General features: G+C 40.6%; 1 protein-coding gene across 8 annotated transcripts in view; it reads right to left on the minus strand.

Annotated features, from left to right (window-relative positions):
• Positions 1-24194, minus strand: part of LOC135114156 (transcription factor SPT20 homolog) — a 177024-nt gene extending 152830 nt beyond the window's left edge. For 3 of the 8 annotated variants that reach the window (XM_064029912.1, XM_064029911.1, XM_064029906.1), the window contains exons 1-2: positions 23055-23658; positions 848-1967 (exon numbers count right to left, since the gene is read on the minus strand). In XM_064029912.1, the coding sequence (XP_063885982.1) occupies positions 848-978 (131 nt within the window). In that variant the 5' untranslated portion in view covers positions 979-1967; positions 23055-23658. Of the gene's footprint in view, positions 1-847; positions 1968-23041; positions 23659-24032 lie in introns of those variants that run through there. The other 5 variants (XM_064029907.1, XM_064029910.1, XM_064029908.1 and 2 more) reach the window with 5 other exon arrangements.
• Between the last annotated feature and the right edge of the window lie 456 nt (positions 24195-24650).

Consider the following 24650-nt stretch of genomic DNA (forward strand, 5'->3'; position numbering starts at 1 on the left):
AAAAGAGAAGACCTAGGGAGGAGGGGAGGAGAGGGAGGGGAGGGGAGGGCAGGGGAAAAGAGCGGAGGAGATGGGGGAAGGAGGAGAGGAAGGCATCTGAACTTTTATCTCCAGGCTATAGAGACAGTGGAGAAAGGAGGAGGAGGAGGAGGGAGAGGGCATCTGACAATTAGTACAAGAGAGAGAGAGAGAGAGAGAGAGAGAGAGAGAGAGAGAGAGAGAGAGAGAGAGAGAGAGAGAGAGAGAGAGAGAGAGTGGGGGACGGGGGGGAGGATAGTTAAGGAAGTAGGGGTTTATAAGAAAGGTAAAGTGAGGAGGAGGAGGAGGAGGAGGAAGAGGAGGAGGAAGAGGAGAAGGAAGAGAAAGGAGTGCTTTCGAAGACCTGACGGCACCCCCATTGTCACCATCGTTCCTTAATGGGTAATTATAACTCCCTCTCCCTCTCTCTCTCTCTCTCTCTCTCTCTCTCTCTCTCTCTCTCTCTCACCGTCCTCCTTCAAAGAACCTCCGTCCCTTTCTTTTCCTCCAATACCTCAGTCCCTCCTGACTCCTCCTTACTCCCTCCTCACTTCCTCTCGTTCTAACACTCTCCACTCCCAGCACGCCCCTTCACCTCCAGTGCGCCTCCTCCAGGAACAAAACAGAGGGAGCCATTCACACATACGAGCTTTACTACTCCAAACTGCGAGACAAAAAATAGTCGAGCTGCCTCCATTCACGCTAACGAAGCCCGCCTTGAACCGGACGCTGGAAAACTGGAGTGAGGGAGGCAGTAAGGGGGGGAGGAGAGGCAGGAGAGGATGGAGAAAAAGAGAAATGGTGAGGAGAGTCTTAGTCTTAGCCTTACCTGAATATTCTCGTAATGAGCTGACGTAAGGAGCCACCACGCGCCTGCTGCTGCTGCTGCTGCTGCTGCTGCTGCTGCTGCTGCTGCTGTTGCTGCTGCTGTTCTGGCTGTCCCTCAATGTCAGGGGCCATCTTGAGACAGCTGCACCCTTAGGCACCGTCCCCGAGTCCCTGGATGTCCCTGTCACTGTCCCTTAACTTATTCACATTCCAGGTTGAATCACATTCGTTTTTTTCTTTTTTCGAAGTTCACGATCTTCAGTATGTCTTCCTATCTCTCTCCCTCTCTCTCCCTTTTCCTCTTTCACTTGGTGTCACCCAGCCAGACTCCTTCCTTCATTCCATATTCACAACACCACGCCTCTTGTATTAATATTTCACCAACACTTCCCCCCTCTCTCTTCTGGCTGAGCTCCCCTAAACGTCCCGTCCTGTCCTTTCCCGCTTTGCCTCGTGCCCCAAGTCCCTGAAGATAGCCCAGTGGCTCCCGGCCCGCCACTTGTCACCCGCCACCAGCAGCGGCCAGGACGGGAGGGGCCACGCGGCGCGCTGCTCTGTCGCTCATAATTACTTGATCACTTTAATTTTCCTTCACTTGTGAGTTTGTCGTCATAGTTTCAGGTTTTCACATTAAGATGTTAGTATTTTCTACTTCAGTCCTCTTCACGTGGAGGTTTAAGTCATGGTTTCTGCTTCTCACATTTATTTGTTTGTTTGTTTTGTTTAATTTTTCCTGACCTGTACTTTTGCTTTCATGGTTTCTTGCTCTCACATTAATATTTTTCGTGCTTTATCGTCAGATTTTCTTCACGTTTTCTACGTTTGCTGTCATGATTTCTTGTTCTTACATTTACAAATCCATGCTTCTAAATTTATTCCTTTTCAAGTTTATGCCATGGTTTCCTGTCCTCAGATTTACTACAACTTATTTTTTTTTAACTCATTATCCTCACAGACAAGTTTATGCCATAATTCTCCGGCTTCTCGCTGTCACATCCACACTGCTTTGTTTTAAGGCCGAGGGAGTGACAAAGAGGAGGTCTAGTGGCGTGTTTATCACTCGAGAACTCTCTAGCGAGGCTCTCTAGTTCTCTCTTCCATTATTTGTCCATTGTCCACACCTGCAGGAGGAGAAGCATTTGGGGGGTTAAGAGAATGACACTCGAACGATTCCTACACAGATAACTACAATAATAGGCAGGTGAGAAACACGTACAGGTTATTTATTATGAGTCATCGTTTCAGCACTTACAATATAATACACACGTGCGCGTAAAAACACACACACACACAAGAGATATATAATAGGTAAATTTTAGAAATTACCCATGATGTTATTACAGAAACAACGACAACGACAACAGCAACAGCATCAACAACAACAGCAACTATAGACTCTCTCTCTGTCTCTCTCTCTCTCTCTCTCTCTCTCTCTCTCTCTCTCTCTCTCTCTCTCTCTCTCTCTCTCTACCCCCCTCCCTCTTCCCTCCCTCTCTCAACTCCCTCTTCCCTCTCTCTCTCTATCCTCACTCTCTACACTCTCTCTCCTTACACACCCCTTCCTCCCTCCCTCTTCCCAAAACACATCCATCTCCACAGTCCCGACATCTCGTAAACCACTGAGCGCTTTGATGCATCCTAACGTGGACAGCAACTAGTGGTCGGGCAGCACAGGCAACCCCGAGGCAAGGTGGTCAGATCGCCCTCGCATTGCGGCTCACATTGTCTGGGTTCATTAATGCAAGCCAGCTTTCCCCGAGGCGAGACACGTCGAGGTTCAAAAGCAATATCAGAGGTTGAAACTCGCTTACCCATGCACTAACGCAATTCATTATGACAAGACGCAATGAAAGGGTAATGTGTGTGTGTGTGTGTGTGTGTGTGTGTGTGTGTGTGTGTGTGTGTGTGTGTGTGTGTGTGTGTGTGTGTGTGTGTGTGTGTGTGTGTGTGTGTGTGTTTCAAGTAGGTCACTGTAGGCTTAGAAACATCTTTATCTATGTTTGTATAATTGTTTTTATGTTTGTATGTGTGTCCATTTGCGTCTCTCTCTCTCTTTCTCTCTCTCTCTCTCTCTCTCTCTCTCTCTCTCTCTCTCTCTCTCTCTCTCTCTCTCTGAACCTAATACACAACACATCTCCATACAGAATCTAAGAAAACCATGTACAAAATATTAATCTTTTGTACGTGAGCATTCAGAGAGAGAGAGAAAAAAAAATAATAAGATGGACGACTCAATTCAAATCCTAAAGAATGTAACACGAACTGGGAACATGGAAATAGGTCAGTGAGAAATTAAACACAGACTTCCTCGTACAAAAGATTACTGTCCACGTGTGTAGCTCATGTGGGCATTATGACGCTGGGTGGGGATCAATAGTCGCCCTAATTAGAGTATATGCGAGAGGTAAAAATAGTGTGTGCTCATTATGAAGTCACTGTATCCTCAACTCACACTTTAGAATAGCCGGAGCTGAATAATTAGGACGAAAGCAGCCTGTACGTACGTCAGAATCCGGGGACATAAACTCGTCTCGTGTTTAATTACGGATTTGTGTTCATCTGGTACAATGCGCTCGTTTCTTGTATATGTATGTGTGTACGTTTTTTTTTCTGTCCCTCTCTCTCTCTCTCTCTCTCTCTCTCTCTCTCTCTCTCTCTCTCTCTCTCTCTCTCTCTCTCTCTCTAATCATGCCTTCTGTTTGTGCGATTCTTTTTTGGGTTTTATTTTCTTGCTTTATTTTAATTTCTCACGTTTTGTCTCTCCATTCCCTCTTCTTTATTCCCGAATGATTCCTTATTCTGTTTATCTACTTTCTTTATTCACATTTCTTACACAGTATATCTCTACTCCCACTTCTTAACGCCATAACTATGCCTCCTATCTTTTTTTTTTTCTTTATCTTAATTCGTTATAATATTTCCGCTCCTTCCCCTTCTTTACTCCTTAATTACGCTTTCCTCATCTCTTCTCATCATCATTTCTCAATTTTTATTCTACCCCACCCCCTCCTTTATTTACACACCTCACAATTATTCCTTCCCTTTCTTTCTTTTTTTCTTATCCTCATTTATCACACTTTCTCCCCTTGCCCTTACTTCCTCCTCAGTCGTACCTTCCTTTCCTCACCCTCTCCTCTCTTTCCTAAGCTAACAAGACAAGTGTGATAACAAGGACACCTATGAATAGTACCTGCAGTGACTTGGGTGCTCTGACAGAAACTTCATACTGACGAACATAAAGGCGGGGTATCTGTCCTGACGTCTATGCAAAGGAAGTACCACACTCGCACCCCCTTCTTAGTGAGAGACGACTCCAGTGACTTCAGTACATCGATCGAAATTTACTACTGGCTAGCACTGAAGGAAAAGGGGACAGGGTATCGATCCACACGGCTATGTAAAGGAAGTACTCTCGCCCTTCTAAGTACTGAGGGATCAAAGGTAAAATAAGAAATACGAAGATAAGGAGGTACACGCCTAGCTAACTATGAACGTCACTAAGGCAACAGGGCTCATCTTTGGAAGTAAGGGACGGAGGGAAGGAGTAGGTAAAGGTAATGGTGTATGAAAAAGAAAAACGGAGGAAGGATCAAGGGGAAGAACACACGAGAAGGAGGAGGAGGAAATCGGATACAAAGATATATATAAAGGAAAACAAACGGCAACAGCTCTCTTGGTCTTTGCTAGGTTGTTGGACGATGAAGAAAATAGAAGTTTCGACGAGACTAGGAAACTACAGAGATAGAGGAGGAGGAAGAGGAAAAAAGAAGAGGAAGTGGAAGTAGAGATGAAAAGGAAATAACTCTATAGCAACAAACCAGGTCATTTAAACTTAATGCCCCATATATCACATACCCATTTAAATCATTTTTGCTTATTCATCTTTCTCTCCTTTATTTCAATCCGATAGCACCACTGCCATCTCATCTATTTCTAAAGCTGAACTCTTCGCTCAGATATTTGCTAAAAACTCTATCTTGGATGATTCAGGGCTTGTTCCTCCCTCTCCTCCATCCTCTGACTACTTCATGCTACCCATTAAAATCCTTCGCAGTCATGTTTTCCATGCCCTCGCTGGCCTAAATCCTCGGAAGGCTTATGGACCTGATGGGGTCCCTCCTATTGTTTTCCGAAACTGTGCCTCCGTGTTCGCACCTTGCCTAGCTAAACTAAACTCTTTCAACTCTATCAACATCTACCCATCCTTCTTGCTGCAAGTTTGCCTACATTCAGCCTGTTCCTAAAAAGGGTAACTGTTCTAATCCCTCAAACTGCCGTCCTATTGATTTAATTTCCTGCCTATCTAAAGTTTTTAAAGATTCCTAAACATCTATCACTTCACGACTTTCTGTCTGATCGCCAGCATGAGTTCCGTCGAGGCCGCCGTACTAGTGATATTCTGACTTTCCTTACTGAGTCTTGGTCATCCTCCTTTAGCGATTTTGGTGAAACTTTTGCTGTTGCCTTAGACACATCAAAAACTTTTGATAGAGTCTGGCACAAAGCTTTGTTTTCTTAACAATCCTCCTACGCCTTCAATCAGTTACATTATATTCCACATGTCATTGAGGGATTTTATTAATTCAAGAATGATATTTTTTCGTAATCATGGAGTTACAAATCAACTATTGCGTATCCACCATAATAATTGTATCTTCCATTATGACTAACAAAAGATGATGTCATGAAGTTTTATAAGTTCACTATGTTAATGACTGGGTTAAGTATTTGAAGTTTTAGATCTTCTTTCAGTCACGTTAATGAAAGGTAGCAAATATGTAACTTTTTTTTTTCTTTTTATGTAAATGTCCCAAAAGGTTAATTATCAGGTAGGGTGCTTCCATGCACACAGGTAATACCATCAGAGAAGTGAGCTAACACACACACACACACACACACACACACACACACACACACACACACGCACACACACACTGCAAGCAAACAGGTGTGGCCACGAAAGAATGGTGGGAGTCCTGGTCACTTCCCCTCACCCATCGTCACTCCTGCCTTGCTACCTCACCCATTCCTCATCGCCTCACCCTGCCTCACCCCTGTCTCACTCTCGCCTCTCACACAGGAGTGAGTCAAGAATACAATCGATCCCTACAATAAGATTTACGCAGGAGCCTCATCAGAATTACCACCCACCTGTATGAATGTTAATCTCACCTCGTACTTCCCATCATGCCTGCCTGAGTGTTGTCCCGTCTAGATTTTACTTCGCACAGGAATAAAATGTCAGAGGAATAAAAATGTCAGTTTAAAATACGTTAGTAATTTTGAGCTAGTTTATGATATGTTAGGTTAGTTATTAGTTATTGATAAGCAAATTCTTATTATATAATCGTAATTAGGAATTTCTCATATGTCAGCAACATTTCGAACTGGCCTATGTAAGGTTAGTTATTAATTAGCAAATTCCCAATATTCAAAATATTAAAAAATTTCGTAATATGTTATTTAATCTTATCTTGAAGAATGTGCCACTTTTTTTCTGCCTTTTTATTTTCAGGGCCATTTTTTTTCGTGTCTTTTTTGTCTCCATCATTCCCTTTTACTATGCAAGTCAGCATAGCTTTCGTAACAGGTTATCCATTTTTTTTTTAATGCAAAATTCATTAATTGTTCTGGATTATCTCTGGCAAATATAATGACATGGAGCTTTATTCATTACAGCCACAGAAGGTACACAGACGAACTGCTCTTGGTGAGTGTGGCAAGAAATATCAACCTTTCTTTTCATAGTAACAAATAAAACCAATTACTCTTTCTATAACAACTGGAATGAGTAGAAAATCTGACTAAAAGGAGAACTGCTTTAAACCTGAACTGCTCTTGGTGTGTGTGGCAAGAAATATCCACCTTTCTTTATGTAATAATAGATAAAACCAGTTACTCTTTCCTTAATGACTGGGATGATTAGGAAATTAGATCATACCTATCCTCTACTACTACTACTACTACTACTACTACAACTACTACTACTACTACTACCACCACCACCACTACCACCACCACCACCACCGTTACCTTTGCCCTATACAAACTTCTCGGTATTTTCTCTCCCAATTTCAGTTTTCTTTTGTGACAAGGAAGAAACTTGTCCAGCTATTAGGTTAAGTAGGTGATATTGATTTAATATTGTGCCGCTCCCCTAATGAGCCTGAAGAACTTTTAAAGCATGGAGGAAAATGTTGAGAGGCTAAATTAATATGAAAAGTTCTTTACCATGAAAAATCAATGGCTGAAAGAAACGAGAGAAAAACTGATAGAGGGATAGACAGTATTCCAGGTTTATATGTTTTATTAGTAGAAGTAAAAATAATGATAATTATTGGCAGCGGATAAGTTTCTAAATAATGAAAATGAGAATGAATTTCGTAAAAAAAGAAATGTTGGAAGGAAAGAAAGGAGGCCAGATGTATAATATTTTGTTTCTAAAAATAAATAGATAAAAATATTGATAATTGGCAGAGGTTAAAAGTATCTAAATAATGAAAATGAGAGCAAAATAAGCTAAGAGATAAAATAAAACTGGATAACAAAGAAAAGTAAACTAACTATAACTATAACTATAACTATGAATAAAGCAAATAAATGAAACTTTTATATATATATATATATATATATATATATATATATATATATATATATATATATATATATATATATATATATATATATATATATATATATATATATATATATATATATATATATATATATACCAGAACAATGAAGACGATAGATATGATAGTTTATGATTGAAGTACAATTAAATAAAACTCAACAAAGAAAAGAAAATCAAAATAGAATATAAAACTATTTGATGTATATTGTTTCTTAACATGATATGGAACTACAAAGTAAAATCATAAAAATCTGAACGAAGAAAACAAAGACAGAGCATAGTACAAAAAAAATGTAAAATGAAAACCAAACGTTAACAAAATAATTTCACTTCCGGAGAAACAAATATAATGACAAAAAAAAAAATTGAAACAAAGACAAAACCAGAATAAAAATGAATAAAAAATAGATAAGCAAACATTTACGAAAGAATCCCACTTTCACGAGAAGCAAACATTTCTACCGAGACGTACATAATGAGGAAAAAAAAAAAATAGTACGTTTAAAAAACTTAATTCCGGGTCCATGTATGTTTCACTAAGTAACCTCATTTAAGTATTCCTGGCAAGCGGTAACACGTCCCCTTCCTGTATTCTTCCGGCGGCTTGTCTGTCTGTTTGGTCAGTCAGTGTATCTCTCTGTTGTTTAATTACTGTCTCTGTCCATCGCTTATTCAGCTTGTATTATGTGTTTTATTTTTTTCTTAGTATTTCCTCTCTCTCTCTCTCTCTCTCTCTCTCTTTCTCTCTCTCTCTCTTTATTTCTCTATAATTGTTACTATTTGCCTATTTACTCTTATATCTATCAAACAAACATTTATTGGTGGTGGTAGTAGTAGCAGTAGTAGTAGTAGTAGTAGTAGTAGTAGTAGTAGTAGTAGTAGTAGTAGTAGTAGTAGTAGTAGTAGAGGAAGAAAAAGAAGAAATACCTAACAATTTGACCCACAGCGGGAAACACTGGACTCAGCACCACGGTTCCCGCCACAGCATAATCACCTCAAATTTAGTGCAATTAGTCTAACCTTTCCCTTCTTACCTTCTCCCTCGCCCCCTCTGTTCATCCGCTACTTCTTACTACCTCCATCGATCTCACCAATATAGAGGGTGGTGCGTTTTTTTTTTTTCCCCCCTATAAATCTGGTGGTTATTAATGGTCCTTCTCCTCCACCTGTTGTTATGTTATTCTCACTTTTCTGTCTCTCTTACGTAGTTCTTGTTCTGATATTTGGTTCCTAATATTTGGTACCTATAATATGCTGTTCTTCATCGTCGTTCTCCCTCTTAGTTCCTCTGTCTTGGTATTATCGCCACTCCCACTTTTAGTTCCTCTGTTCTGGTATCATTCTTATTTAGTACATATAAGCTAGTGCTCTATTTTTTTCTCTTTCTTATCATCTCTAGGTTTTGATTTATTGGAAGAGTTGGAGGAAGCACCGTAAGACTGAAAGACATGTACATGAGTGGATGCTGATAAAGGATCTTACCCTCTTGTGCTGTAGCTTAAGGAACCTGTCTTTCGTATCGCAGTCCTTATCAAATTCCTATCTCCTTTTTTTTTTTTCATGTTTATCATCTCTATTGTAATGTTTCGTTACTAGTTGACAGGAAACCTTATTCTCTGCTATTTTATTATGTCTTTTCTATCGTTTTCCTTATCACATTTCCGTCTTTCTCTTTACACTTTTATTCCCTTGCCTTAGTATACAGTATTCCGTTATTTGTTCATCTACATCTACACACACACACACACACAAACACACACGCCATTAATTATGCATTAGGCGCAGAAATCAACAATAATCTGCTTAGGAATATCTGTTTAGAACTGGCACTCACACCTGTCTTTAAATATTCATTCTCCTCCCCCCCACCTCTCTCTCTCTCTCTCTCTCTCTCTCTCTCTCTCTCTCTCTCTCTCTCTCTCTCTCTCTCTGCTGCGTTACCCTCAAGTCGCACGTAAGGAATTATGTGTTGCGTGCAGAAGCTAATGACCGTTTGTGACAGAGGCTCCTGGTGATAATGAGGGAAGGGAAGCACACGCACTCATCGCTCCACTCAGACACACCGCCACTTCACTCCACTTCGACACTTCCAAGATAAATACAGCAAAAAATACTAGTTACCCCTAAAGAAGAAACGGAGAAGTAGGAACGCAGGGTCCCTTTAACACTATACAAAGACTACACCCTATGACCGGTGAATTGAATCTGTGACTCGTCTTTACTGCAAAAACACAACCCATAATGCACAACTACATTTTTGTTGCCCTTGGCCAGTGTCCTTCCTACATAAAAGAATAAAAAAAAAAAAACAGTCATCCTCGAAGAAAAAAAAAAAAGGCCAAAAACCATCACACATAAGCATATAATTCTCTAATCAGAAATACACGTCATATTTCTAATGCACACTGTCACTCCTGAAGATAACCAAAAGTCTGCTATCCAAGCGTACTATAACAACACTAATCACAAACAGACTTCAAATTCACACTTTACTATATAACTCAACACAACTTAAATCAACACTCAGTCACGAAGGTAAGTGCAAGGTGTTCTCGTCCTTGGGTGTAGATGGCGTCACGAGGATAGCAGGGGGATAGTAAACAAACGGAAGACTCCCAGTAAACAAAGTGAAGGAGGTCCGTATACGCGTACGCCTTGCAGACACCCGGCTAACTGACAGGAACACCCCACCTTACCCCCCACCAGGTAGACAGCAACACCACTTTTTCCTCCACTAGAAAATAACACACCACCTCAACTCCAGCTTGAGAGAGAGGAACACCCTACCTTAGCACAACAGAGTAATATTTCGTCTTAACTTTACCAAACAGACAGCAAGATTCACCTTATCCACACCATAGACAGCAAAATCCCGTCTTAGCTTTACCAGACAGACAGCAATACCTCACCTCACCTTCACCATAGACAGGACCAATAGATTTGCCCCTACCCTGACAGACAGCAACGTATCTCAATCCTACTAGACAGAAAAAAACAAAAAAACTACTAGACAGCAACATTCGAGTTCACCCCCACAGACAGCAAATAGACGCATACAGTCCACTAACAGCCATCTGACACACGGTAGCCACTCATCGACCAAACAGCATAAATAGAGCAGCTGACAAGAATACAGGAAACAGAAAATAGAGGTACAGTACAAGAAAACACCAAGGGAAGTTACAAACAAGACACAGCTTAGCACAGCAACATGAATTGCACATCAAACAGAGGTTCATTATAACATTAACTACCTAGATGCATTATAACAGGACACAAGGAAATTATAATTAAGACACAGCGCAGCACGTCACTCATGCGACAAAGAGAAAGGCGCAAAGCTTACAAAATGACACACGAGGCATTGTTTGGTGCGCTTCCATGTAACTAATTCATCAACATCACCAGCTTACATGCTTTCACGGCAGAACAAAGGAGTCTCTAGATGTTAAGAAGAAGGGTTAAGCCATATCACACCACGCTGACTTACGATGTCATGGCGTGGGGAGGCTACATCGTATAAGGGGATAAGGTTTCAAGTTTCATTTTTTTACTGAGAAAGATGCATAAGGGTACGAGTGAAAGAAAGAAATAAGAAATGCATAGGAGATTTCACGTTTCAAGTTATTATTAACAAAGATACATAACTGGGGTACAAATAAAAATAGAGACGGGAGAAAAATAAAGAAAGAAATAACAAATATAGAGGGATATTACAGTTGCCGGGTGGTCCAGTCAGCTATTAGGATATGGCCTTATTGCTTCATATGACGGAATTATTGCCCCCGTAAATCAGTGGCTCTTATATATATAGTGAATATCTCCAGAATTAAAAGGAGTGGTGGCACACCTCTTTTTGTGTTGCCTTTATTTACCAGACCAATATGACTGCTGACAAATTGTGGTCATATATTACGTGAAAATTTCTAAGTGACTTCTTTCAGATCCGCTAAACAAAGCTTGTATTCTACTTAGTTTTAATGCGAGTGATAATATTCTAGCCTCTTACAATGCGCAATCAAGTGCTAAGTTATAAAGAAGAGTCAGGTTTACCTCGGAAACTCAAAGCTGAACTAAATATCAGAAGTGCTCCTGCTACGTGTAACCTGACTGGCTTCTTGCAACTTTCCTATCACTCTTTTCCTCTTACGTTACCATCTATACTTAGAATGTCATTAACCACTCCCTGCAGCTGTGGACTAGCTTAATGACTGCATTTCCGTCTGGTAGTTGATTTCCGACAAAACATTGGTTCTAGGGGCTGCGTGAGATCATACTGCAATATCTGACACATACTTCTATCTGGAGCCTTGTGTTGTCACCTGCATGGCGTGTGCACAAGGATAAAACTGCAACACAAAAAGAAGCAGCGGATATCATTGCTTCTGACTGTTAGGTTCGATATAAGTAGATTCTGTTCAGCCTTTCGCTATTTTATTTATTTATTTTTTCTCAAACAAGAGCTGTGTTGGAACTTAGGCGTTTTGTATTTCACTTTATATTCAATAGTATTCTACTCAGCTTTAATGTGTATGATAATTTCCTAATCTCCGATTCCGCAATCAAACGTTAGGTTATCAAGTAGCGTCAAGTTTGCATAGCTAATAAATGCCCTTCATTATTGGGTGGCAGATCGTCAGGTGATCCTTATTAATTTGCAGACACGACATGGCCAGATTAAGTAATAAAATTAAAACTGACAAGAATTAAATAGTTATATGGCGAGCATTGTCGAGAATTATAACAACTCAACCTTAGCTTCCTTTCCTATCAATCTATATAAATTCTTTCAATACAATCATGACATTACACTCGTAGACTCTCACCGTTAAGTTTTATTCACTCAAGGGACTCAAGGGTACGTTCTTTCACAGCCATCGGAAATCCAACTTTTTTTTTTTCCTTGGGAACGAGCAAACATAATCTGAGCATTCCCTCTGCACCCACCTCTACCTTTGATTAGCGTGCACGTGTGGGCCGGGGACGCGAAAACTTGGCTCGATAAAGTAACTCGCGTATCGCCTGGCGGAGGGAAGGAAGGGAAGGAAGTGAAGAGAGGGATGGTGAACGAGGACCTGTACAATGAACCTTAAATGAACTTAACATATATCAATCAGGACCAGTGTGTGTGTGTGTGTGTGTGTGTGTGTGTGTGTGTGTGGAAGGGTGGGAGGGAGGGTGGGTGGATGGGTGTGTAGGTGGGTGGGTTGGGTGTGTGCAAGCAAGATTTATGCATTGTGCCAAGAACAGTACGCTAAAGTTTGCGTTGTGTGGGTGGGATGTGTGCAAGCAAGATTTATGCATTGTGCCAAGAACAGTACGCTAAAGTTTGCGTTGTGTGGGTGGGATGTGTGCAAGCAAGATTTATGCATTGTGCCAAGAACAGTACGCTAAAGTTTGCGTTGTGTGGGTGGGATGTGTGCAAGCAAGATTTATGCATTGTGCCAAAAACAGTACGCTAAAGTTTGCATGAACCAAAAATTAATCTTGAAAATACATACGCATAATAGAAAGCACTGAAGACGGAGGGCGGGAGGTCAACAGACTTCCGCCGTGAGACAAAAGAAGGCATACAGAACCGGCGTCTTCACGTGGCACTTTTCAAAATCTGTCCCCAAATGGCCATTGTTACTCTCGCATCTGCCTGCCTGCCACCGTGAGTCTGTTTGCTGAGATCCTCCGCCCACGAACCTCACCTGTCTATCCATCTCACCTGTCTGCCTGCCTCCTTCATACCATCGTCTTTGTTACCTAGCATTTATTTTATTTTTTTTACGTTGTTATGTTTCGTCAGGAACAGCTTATTAATGGTCAGCGAATATGATGACTGTTTTTTTCATGTGTTCCTTCTTTAGACATTTAGTGGCATTTCCTTTTCATCACATCTTTATTTACTCTATACATCCAGAAACCTACACACACACACACACACACCAGTACTCGTAGTAACCTAGAAACACTTTAGTGAAAGAACCCCAGTGTGCCTTGCGTGCCTGCGTGAAGCGACCCTCTCGTCTCATATTTAGCTATACCGCACCGTACAGTCAGTGAACCAGGAGCCCTGCACTACAAAGAGTACGCTCCCTGCTAGGTGTTACGGGGCGTGGCTGCTTCACCGCCACCACCCCTGCGATGTAACTAATGCTCCTGTACCTTATATGATAGGGGAAAAAGGGGAGCGTGGAACTGGAAACTCTACTTCACTATTCCACAAGTAGAAGGTTGCATCCGTATGTGAGCTTATGTTTGTTTAGAGTGTTGATAACTACTCTACTAAAATAGCGCGTGTGGCTCCGTGGAAGTGTGAAATGGCAGGTGACTTAAATGATTGACTAATTCACCTTGGCGTTGTAACACTGAGATTACAAGGCGTTCCTCGCAAAATATACACATGATACAGTTTACAAATTAATGAAAAGAATAACACTAGAAACAGAAAAGGCGCTAAAGCTTACAAAAAAATAAATAAATAAATAAAACAATATGAAAAGTAATGTAATCACAAAATCAACAGGAAATAGTTCAAAAATCAATTAAAAGAATGAAACAAGGAACAAAGAAAGACGCTGAAAATTATAAAAAGAAGACTAAAACTAATCGAAAAACTTAATTAGTGAACAACGTGACTGCATGGCGGGTGTGACTGTTTGGAGAAAGGACAGGTAGTATGTGAATGGCCGTGTGACCTTTGGGACTTGCCACGGGGTAATGTTTCTTCATAAATAGTGTAATTTTCTTGAGTCTGAACACCCTCACCCTGCCACACACACACACACACACACACACACACACACACACGCGCGCGCACACACACACACACACACGAAAGTCTGTCCTATGCGTAAAATTCTTATCGTCCCACATTCGTTTCTTAAATTACAAAAATATCGATTAAAAGTCTTTTTTCATACACCGAAGCGACACGCACGCGAGAACATTGGCACTGTAAGGGGACTGTCGCGCCGTTAGGATGGGAGGGGCGGGGCGGTACGGAGCGAAGGTGTCTCTGGCCCATACACCTGCCGCCTCTGGGAAGGGAGGGAAGGCTGGAAAGACTGTCCTTATCGCCACGGAAATATCACAGAACTTGGACAAAAGATTCACTAGTTCCTCCGTTGGGCAAATATTGTGTTTTCCAGCCCTGTGACAGCCTTTTGTTCCTCTGGCTGCCAACACCTGAGGCACCACTGCCGCTCAATACTCCATTCACTCATTCGCTCCATATGAGGGTTTATTTTTACCCGTGCCACCCCTTACGCGCTGCCATGAAAAACGTTCTTAAGGCTGTAGTTTTACCAGGAAACCCTCACTCCTTTACCCCTTCCACTACCACCACCACCACCAACACTTAGAAAGTGCAAGAATACTGTACCCCCGCAGCACCAACAGCCTCGCAGCGATACTTATGTTGCACTGTGGTACTAAAAATTTTAAAGTGACTGACTTATGACACTGCAACACGAGCATATGACGTTGGGTCAGATTACGATAAAGTGTCGCCTCTCGCACTGAGAAACTGCACCTTGGAAGCTGTAACCACTGGACGCTGCAGAGTAGTTAATGTAAATAGCTACTTAGATTCAATGCAGTGTTAAAACAAATTATTTTTAATTGATACTTATTTCTAATTGATAATAATAGTAATAATAATATCAGTGATAATGCTGCATATTACAACAACAACAACAACAACAACCATTACTACTACTACTTCTAGCACCACTACCACCACTACCACCACCACTACCACCAGTACCACCACCACCACCACAACCAAAAGAGAGCAATTAAAAAGAAGAATAAAACTTGCGAATTTGTGACGTTCCAAGAAACAGAGAGAGAGAGAGCAAAGTTAAGAAAAAATGGAAAGAAAGAAAAATATATGGAGCGAGCAATGATACAAAGTGCTTCCGAAAGGTCACTGCCTGGAGGTGTGGGTCAAGGTGGTGGTGGTGGTGGTGGGTGCTGCTCACGTCACCTGCAAACACTCAGGCACACGGAACACTCGCGCCCTATCAATGTGTAAAGGGACGCAAGAGAGTGAAGAATGAGAGAAAGGAAAAGACAAAAACACCATCGACTGGACACCTCGCATGAACGTAGCTAAGTTTTAGGTTCTGTTAACTTATTGAAAGGTTATTTTTTAATGTTTTCTTATTCTTCGTAGAGCATAAAGTTAGAAAATAGGGAAAGCTGCAAGAGACTGTCAGGCCTACACATGGCAATCCCTGCATGAAACACACAGATCTATTTCCACCAATTAAACCTCCCTAATGACTCAGCACTAACAACCTGATTACCTAGTCTATTCCATTCATCTATTACTATGTTTGAGAATCAATTCCTTCCTATCTCTTCTTTTTTTTTTAATCTAAATTTTATCAAGCCTGAACCAATTATTTCTTCTCCTATCCTAATTACTCACCCTGAGAATTCTTATATCGCTTTTCTTTGTCCCTTAGAATTATCATCATTAACAGCCGCTGCCTCCCTCCTCCCCCGCCATTCACAGCTTCACTTAAGAGTAATTATCCCGCAAAATGACTGTAATTATTATATCAAGTGTTTCGATAACTGGTCTGCGAAAGTGTGTCACGGCAGAGCTTTGTTTATTTTTGTTACTCTCGAGGGTGAGCGACAGCTTCAGATTTACCGCATGTAGATAAATAAATTAAGACATCTACCTCAGTTCTTTAGATACACCACACCGGTCATTTCTGTATATCGAAGACTAGACGGACAACCGAACAGGAGAATGCATGAAAGGAAAGTTGAAAAGACGAGATACATATAAATATATAGACAGGTAAGCAAATAAATGCATACATCAGAAACGTTTCTCCTAAAATCGACGTATATTTATTCAGTTAATGAGTTCTACTAATATGGCTAAAATTTACAGAAGAATGTTAATTTTCAAACGTTTTTGTGTACTTATGCTGTCTAGTTTAATAATTATATATTGTAATTATATACAATTTAATCATTATAACTTAAATAGTGTATTAATCTGCTGCGGTATAGACGTAATGGCCTTCAGTCCCCCTTCCTTAATTAAGAAGGAATTCAGACCGGACACACGTGACTAGAGGAAGGACAAATAAACACATAAGCGCATGAATAAATAAACAGATGATTAAAGAAACGCATGAATAAATATATGGATAAATAAATAATAGATAAATAAATAAACAGTGTGGCTCTCCCATATTATGTAAAATATATTCATCGCTCGATTGGAAAATATGTACAAAAGAAAATTCTCTCTCTCTCTCTCTCTCTCTCTCTCTCTCTCTCTCTCTCTCTCTCTCTCTCTCTCTCTCTCTCTGTACACCACGCTTACGTAGTGCTACACGATCCCAGAATAACGAAACTGAAAGGAAACATTCAACAGGAAGTAATAAATCCTGAAGAGAGAGAGAGAGAGAGAGAGAGAGAGAGAGAGAGAGAGAGAGAGAGAGAGAGAGAGAGAGAGAGAGTACAAATAAACAAGCAAAGGGAAACATGCTCCTGGAACGCGCACCTAAAACTGAAACTTTACAACAACAAACACACGCCTTGCTCTCCTCGGGTACCCAAACACAACAATCAGCAGTGGAGCGTGCCAGAGCCGCCCCGTGCTTGTGGCGAGCGGGCCGCATGCGTCTTCCACTCTCTCCAACACTGTATTATTCACGGAGTCAACATCGGCAGGGATATGTGAGGATCTGCCGTGGGTGAAGGGATGGATGGGTGGGGAGGAGTCTTCTACTTTGGTATCCTGTCTGCCTCGTGGTTAGTGTAGGTTAGTTTTACATAAGTGAGGATCTTCCGTGGCTGGAGGGGTGGGTAGGTGAGGAGGAGTCTTCTACTTTACTATACTGTTTTGTCTAGCAGTTGACGTGGGTCGCTTATACAAAAAGCCTCTAAGAATTAAAAAGAAAAAAAAAGGTAAAACTGAATAGGTACAAGTACAGCAAGCGCAAATTTGAAAGCACAATAAGAAAAGCAACATTAAAATGTCCTTAAAACTGACGTGATAATGATGATGATGATGATGACCACGACGAATGGCACGCTTTAGGAGACTAGGAGAGTATAGTGGACGTCAAGTGGCCTTTTTTTGCAGTCTCCTTATAATCTTACATGAATGAATGAAAAATAAAATAATTGTAAAAAGCCAGTATGAACTTAACAATAAAATATACAATCAAGTCTCTCTCTCTCTCTCTCTCTCTCTCTCTCTCTCTCTCTCTCTCTCTCTCTCTCTCTCTCTCTCTCTCTCTCTCTCTCTCTCTCTCTCTGTGCCGTTTGCCTTTCTTGTGTAAGGTCATGAATCCAAGTTGTGGCGACAAGGAGCCGCCGCACAGACACGTTAATGATACGAAAAAATGCCTGGCTAGTGACCTTGATGTCATTAACCTCCCCTATCTCTCTCTGTCTGTTTTTCTCTCTCTCTCTCTCTCTCTCTCTCTCTCTCTCTCTCTCTCTCTCTCTCTCTCTCTCTCTCTCTCTCTCTCTCTCTCTCTCTCGTATTTTTCAATTATTACTAATGTAAACCTTCGAGACAGAGTACTGGAGCGAGAGAGGGAGAGAGGGAGAGAAGGAGAGGAGAGGAGAGAGAGAGAGAGAGAGAGAGAGAGAGAGAGAGAGAGAGAGAGAGAGAGAGAGAGAGAGAGAGAGAGAGAGAGAGAGAAATGATGATGATGATGATGATGACAAAGATGGTATTATAATGATGATGACTATGACAATAAAATAACAACGAATAACGGTGACTGAAATAATGGTGGCGTGAGGGAAAAAAGAACGAAAAAGAGGAGAATAAACAGGAGGTGAACAAGAACAACACAGATCGCACCACGGCAAGCACTCACAGGGGACCCACAACACCGCTGATGAGAACACACACCAAAAAGGAAGAATAATGAAAGAGGGGGAGAAAGAGATAAAGGAGGAGCACGAGGAGGATGGCGAGGAGATCGAAATAAAGAAGGACGAGGAGGAAGGAGAGACCAAAGAGGAAAAACGAGGAGGACGAAGAGGAGCAGGAGGAGGAGGAGAAAGAGGAGGAGTAAGAGTCAGAGAAAGAGGAGAAAAAGAAGAAAGAGGAATTCGTTCATTGTTTACCGATCTCTCTCTCTCTCTCTCTCTCTCTCTCTCTCTCTCTCTCTCTCTCTCTCTCTCTCTCTCTCTCTCTCTCTCTCTCTCTCTCTCTCTCTCTCTCTCACCAAGTGACTATCTCGCTTTAACCCGGAATTCTGCGCAAAGACGAACAAAAATACAGTCATAGTCCTTCCTAGTAAACCAGGAACCCCGATGGAAAAAGACTGGCCGAAATAGATTTATAGCGGATGCCTTCCTTTTACACGAAATGCTCTACCACCAAGAAATACTGCACCACACACACACACACACACAAAAAAAAAAAAAAAAGTGTCTCCTCCTTCAAAAAGAAATATAGGAAGTTATGAGCAAAAGTAATCGAATATCTTGCAGTGTTTTGGGTTTTAACTAGGCAGAAATTTGCAATCTATTTTTTTTTACCTTGCTTTTTTATTTTCATTTATTTTCTATTTATCTTATTTATTTATTTATTTTTATTTATTTATTTATCTTATTTATTTATTTTTTTTTTTTTTTGAGAGGGAGTATTTTTGTCTATAAAAGCAAACTCACTCATCACAAATTCAACATATCGATAATTAGTCATATTATGAGCAAAAGCAACTGAATACCTTGCAATGCTTAAGATTTGAACTAAGCTGAAGTCCTCAACCTATATTCCTTTCATTTACCTTTTTTTTCAGTGTGGGCAAGTTCATACATCACTAAGTTGCATCTAAATACTGATAAGTACGTAAAGTTAATCTACGTAATGTTCTTATGACTTTCTTTTCACTTATGTATTAGACACGAAATCTGAAAGACAAAATCCTTATTCTCTTTTTTTTTCAGTGAAGGGAAATTCACCAATCGAATCAAGTTAAGATATTGAGAAGTACACTCAAAGTACAGTCATGGTCAGTAGCTGAGTTACATACGGTACTTTCCCCGAGTTATCTTGTCACCTTAGAATGTATCACTCGCCAGGTTTTACAGAGACAGTGAGCGGATCAAAGTTCGTGATATTACAGGAAAAATACAAACCAGTGGGAGTGTAAAAGGTTACTTGACATCTGACCGTGAGTGTAATAATTTTCACATAATTCTGCTTCACTTAGTATGTATCAGATGAGATTTTAAAGAGGAAATGAATACTTTGTTTGATTTTTAATATTTGTTTATTTACAGTGTTTTTACTTATTTTATCCATTCATTTAATTTCTCTTTGGTTCACTGCAGGCTCACCAAAAATTCATAAAGTTTACGTATTAATAGATAAATATACAGTCTCGACTTTTTCTTTTTACTATTTCATTCTCTTTACGTATGAATCGTATACAATTTTAATAAAGCTAAAATCAACAAAATGTCTATTTTTTAATTCCTTTTCCTTCCATTCACTGTAGACTCAAGCATCAATATAATGAAGTTTAAATACTGGAAGGTAAAAAATATAGTTCCGGTTAGTACTTATTTTTTTTTTTTTTTTCATTCTTCTTATTTTACTCATGCATGAGAGGGAGGGGCTACGGACTACGGAGGGAGTTGCGTGCTATACATATATACAGTCTCTCTAGTAACGCAAAATATCAGTACCAAGTCGTTCAAAAGTCAACAGTCTTCGTGACAAAGTCCATCGTATTATAAAATTGACTTAAGTGCATAAATAGGATTCTTTATGGATAAATCTCTCTCTCTCTCTCTCTCTCTCTCTCTCTCTCTCTCTCTCTCTCTCTCTCTCTCTCTCTCTCTCTCTCTCTCTCTCAAAAACACCCCGTACGAAGCACTCAGCCCATAATTATACTGGACATTCGACTCTGCTCACACGTTTCTTTCCCTTCTTTAGCTTATTTTACCTTCGTCCACTTTCCCTTCGTGTACATTACCAGCGTCTCGTGTGGCGTGTCTCGCTGGTCGTGTGTCGCAGCTCGAGTCGATAAATACCACGAAAACTTATACGGCTGGCAGCTCGTGTACCCTTGGCCTACGAAGCTGGAGGAATGTTAAAAGTATGTATTTCTTTCATTCATTTTTCTCTATCCGAGCGTTGCTTCATGATTCCTTAGCTTTATATGTTTTGTAGTTGACTCGAGCTGCTGTTTGTTGTGTATGGAGGTTTTCCGGGTTAAGGATTGTAGAGTGTTGCCTAGAAGTGTTGTTGTTGTTGTTGTTGTTTATGAAAATGTCATGACAGAAGGTGTATGTAGTTGTGGGAATATGTAATTATTTTGTCACTAACTCTTTCCAGGTGTTGAGGAAATAGGTCATATATTTGTTTACCTTGACCTGTCTGCATTTTTTTTTTCTCTCACTGATTGTCTTCATTTTCGTCTGTCTGTCTGTCTGTCTGTCTGTCTCCTCCCACCTTTCTCTTTCGATAAGACTCCTCAAGGCAGTTTTTTTTTTTTTTACAAATGTACCATGTGTTGAATAAAGCCACTGAATTTTTCTCTCTCATATATATATATATATATATATATATATATATATATATATATATATATATATATATATATATATATATATATATATATATATATATATATATATATATATATATATATAACTTCATCCATATCAAATGTTCAGGTGGCACACACAAAAAGTTCGGTCCCACTAGCAAATGGTTTCCCCTTAAACACGGCACTGGCCCTCCCTCCGTTCACTTCCCCTCTCCTCCCTCCCCTTCACCAGCCCTTGCCCTCTCTCAGCCGACCCACGCACGAGGCCCTCGAGGAAATATTATTACTAGCCCGGTTGAAATTGGCCAGGGAAGCATTAAGAACACACTCCAGACCCGTGTGTATATCATTCTAAGCATCCAACAAGTTCTCTAATATGGGGAGTTTAGGTCTATATTAAGAAGCGTGGAACCTAAAGCAAGTCGTGAATTATTTGTTGTCAAGTTGTGAATTCGAGATCTTTATATATATATATATATATATATATATATATATATATATATATATATATATATATATATATATATATATATATATATATATATATATATATATATATATATATATATATATATATATATATATATATATATTCAATGACGTGAGACTTCTAAGTTTAGTCTACGAGTTGAAATATTTATGTTTTCTTCTTTATAAGGTTGTTATGGCGTGCTGTGACAGCTTGAATTGTTAGTTTTATATCATTTTTCATTGATTCATGGAATGAAAGAGAGAGAGAGAGAGAGAGAGAGAGAGAGAGAGAGAGAGAGAGAGAGAGAGAGAGAGAGAGGAAAGAAAAAATTCGATCATAATGTTATGGATTATAGACGTGTTTTTTGTTTACAAGTTACTGTGACTTTTTTTTTTCAGCCTGATTAACGTGAGTGTGAAGGACTGCATATCTCCATCTCAGCGAAACACGTGGCAGAAGGACATTCTTTCTCCGCGTCACGAAATGTAGACGTGTTTTCTGTTTACCCCAAGCTGCTTTGACGTGTTTTGATACCTTGATAAACGTTTTCCTCTCTCTCTCTCGTTTAATTCTTTTCTTTCAGCGAGTCAAGGAAGAGTCTCTTTAATTGAGCGAAACAAAAACGAGGAAAAAAAATCAACCCTCTTGTCACAAATTATAGATGTGTTTTTCGTCTAGTTACTATGACGTGTTTTGATGCCTTGATTAATATTTCCTCTCCCGATCAACCATTTTCGTTCAGTGTGTTACGGATACGTCTCTCTTACTGAGAACACCACGTGAAGGAAATAATCCACCACTGTCACAATTTACATACGTATTTTAATTTAGTTATGATATGCTTGGCCATCTTGACTATTTTTCCTCCGTGAGATTCAAGAAATGCATCTCTCCCCAGCGAAACACGTAAGAGATCAACATATTATCCCCGTGTGACAAAGTATAGGTGCGTTTTCTGTTTATATAATTTACTGAGAGATGTTTTGATATCTTGATTAAAATTTCTTTCTTTATTTACTGTATTATTTCAGTGAGTCAAGGATGCATCTCTCCAGTTCAACGAAACACCTGAGAGAACATTCTATCCTCGCATCATAAAACATAAACGCGTTTTTTTTTTTTTTTTTTGTTTACTTCGTGTGTCCTTGGACATCTTGATTAACTATTTTCCCTCAGCTAGTCAAGGAATGTATCTCTCTAACTCAACGAAACATGAGTACATTTTTCCCTTCACGAAACACTACAAGATTAGATTCTACAACGTGTTTGGACATCTTGATTAGCTATTTTCCTTCAGCGAGCGTCAGGGAATGCACCTCTCCAACTCAAGGGAAAAGTCGATCCCCGTGTCACGCACTTTCACTCCCTCTCACACCTGCCGCACCTACCCGCCTGCCTGTCACCGCGTACGCATGCAAGAGCCACACCTTGGAAGGGTACACACTCTACACAGAATAACCATCGACAGCACAAAGTAAGTAAGACAGCTTAACAATAATCTACTTCAGCAACTCTACGTAACAACCTTAGACTGGTACTCACTTACACTACTCACTGAAAATTTTATGAAGATCTACGGGAATGAGCCTGTTTTTTCGTTTATCTACTTCATTCAGTCACGTCAGGGTAAAGAATAGTTTATTTTCCACACGTACTCCTCTTCGTTCCCTTATTGAAGTGTTTGCAGTGCGGTAATGTGGTGGATACTGAGGCGCCGCGCGGGCCTCGCCGTCTCCCAAACACAACACTCGTGGTCGGGCACCCGGGACGCAGGTGTAGCGCCCTTCCCCGCAAGCCGCGCACCACCCACTGGCCACTCCGCCGTGCCGCCACCATCACCATGCCTCCGTAACGCCACCTGCCTGCCGCCGCCTCGCCACGCACCCACCTGTGTCACCCTTGAGTCCCACCTGTCCGTCGCAATGCATTCGTGCCACCACCTGGGAAGTCTGTCTTACTCCACTCTACCACATCTTCCCTCAATTCTCAGTGCCTTCCCCTCGTCACACTAATTATGCCTGCCGTCTTTCCCTTACATCATCACCTCGTTGCTAGTTATGCCGCCATGCCTCCTAATCTACTCACCAATGCCCAGCTCTCCATTACGCATTTCTCACAACTTGTCACTTTTCTTTTTTTTTTCCAGAGTTTATTGGCCCTTGAGTATTCCTTGTCGATAAAAAAATAAATAAATAAATAATTTCTGTTCACCACATTCCCATGAGCACGCCATCTACACCACCTACGCATGTCCCATTTAAACACCACCGCCCAGTCACACGCCCTGTCTCATTCACATCACATACCATATATTATCAACAGGAGTCACCACACCACCTCATCACATTCATCACGGCACCACGTCATGTTCATTCTCTCCTGCTCGTCTATCTACGTCTTCCATTCAGAATACTGGAGTGCCTACACACTGAACTCGCGAACACCAACAAGCTCTAACTCATTACCACCGACATACAACAGCTGTGATTAATTCAACACCAGTTCGGCTTTACATCAACAAATTAACACTCACTTATGAGGACACGACGAACGGTGAACAAAGGTATCTTCAGTTTCCTCTGACTATCAGCGTTCCTTGAGTCCACACACGTAGCAGCAATTCTTGTCCATGAAATAAACAACTGATGAGTGCTGCCCGTCTGGTGGGCTAGCAGCGAGCCTCGCCTCTGCCCCATCAGAAACGAATCTCGCACACCCTTGTTCTAGGCATTTGATTGGCTCAGTGACTGCGGATCCAAGTGAGCATTAGTCAGAGGGAGTGATTCCACTGTTCCCTTGTTCGCAAGTCTTCAGGTCTTAACATTACTGTAACAGAGGCGATGAAATGGCAAAATATTAAAAGGTTGTCAATAGCAGAGTTGCAGGCATCAGTCAGAATCAGTGTTAGCATGTTCGCGAGTCCTCAGGCTATGAAATTATTGCGATGAAATATAGTAATACTGAAGAGGTTGTTAGGGCAAAGTTGTTGGCCTGTTTGTAACGGATAAATACGGCGAAAGCTTCAAATAGTCCTTTGGTTATCGCTCTGCTCTCTCACCACAATTATTTTCGAAGGCCACAGAGATGATGAACGAGCTTTTCAAGAGTGTCTTCTGTTAATAATGTAGATATTATTAGAATATCACTAGAA

The sequence above is a fragment of the Scylla paramamosain genome, chromosome 27, assembly GCF_035594125.1.
Source record: "Scylla paramamosain isolate STU-SP2022 chromosome 27, ASM3559412v1, whole genome shotgun sequence".
In the NCBI taxonomy this organism is placed as follows: Eukaryota; Metazoa; Arthropoda; class Malacostraca; order Decapoda; family Portunidae; genus Scylla; species Scylla paramamosain.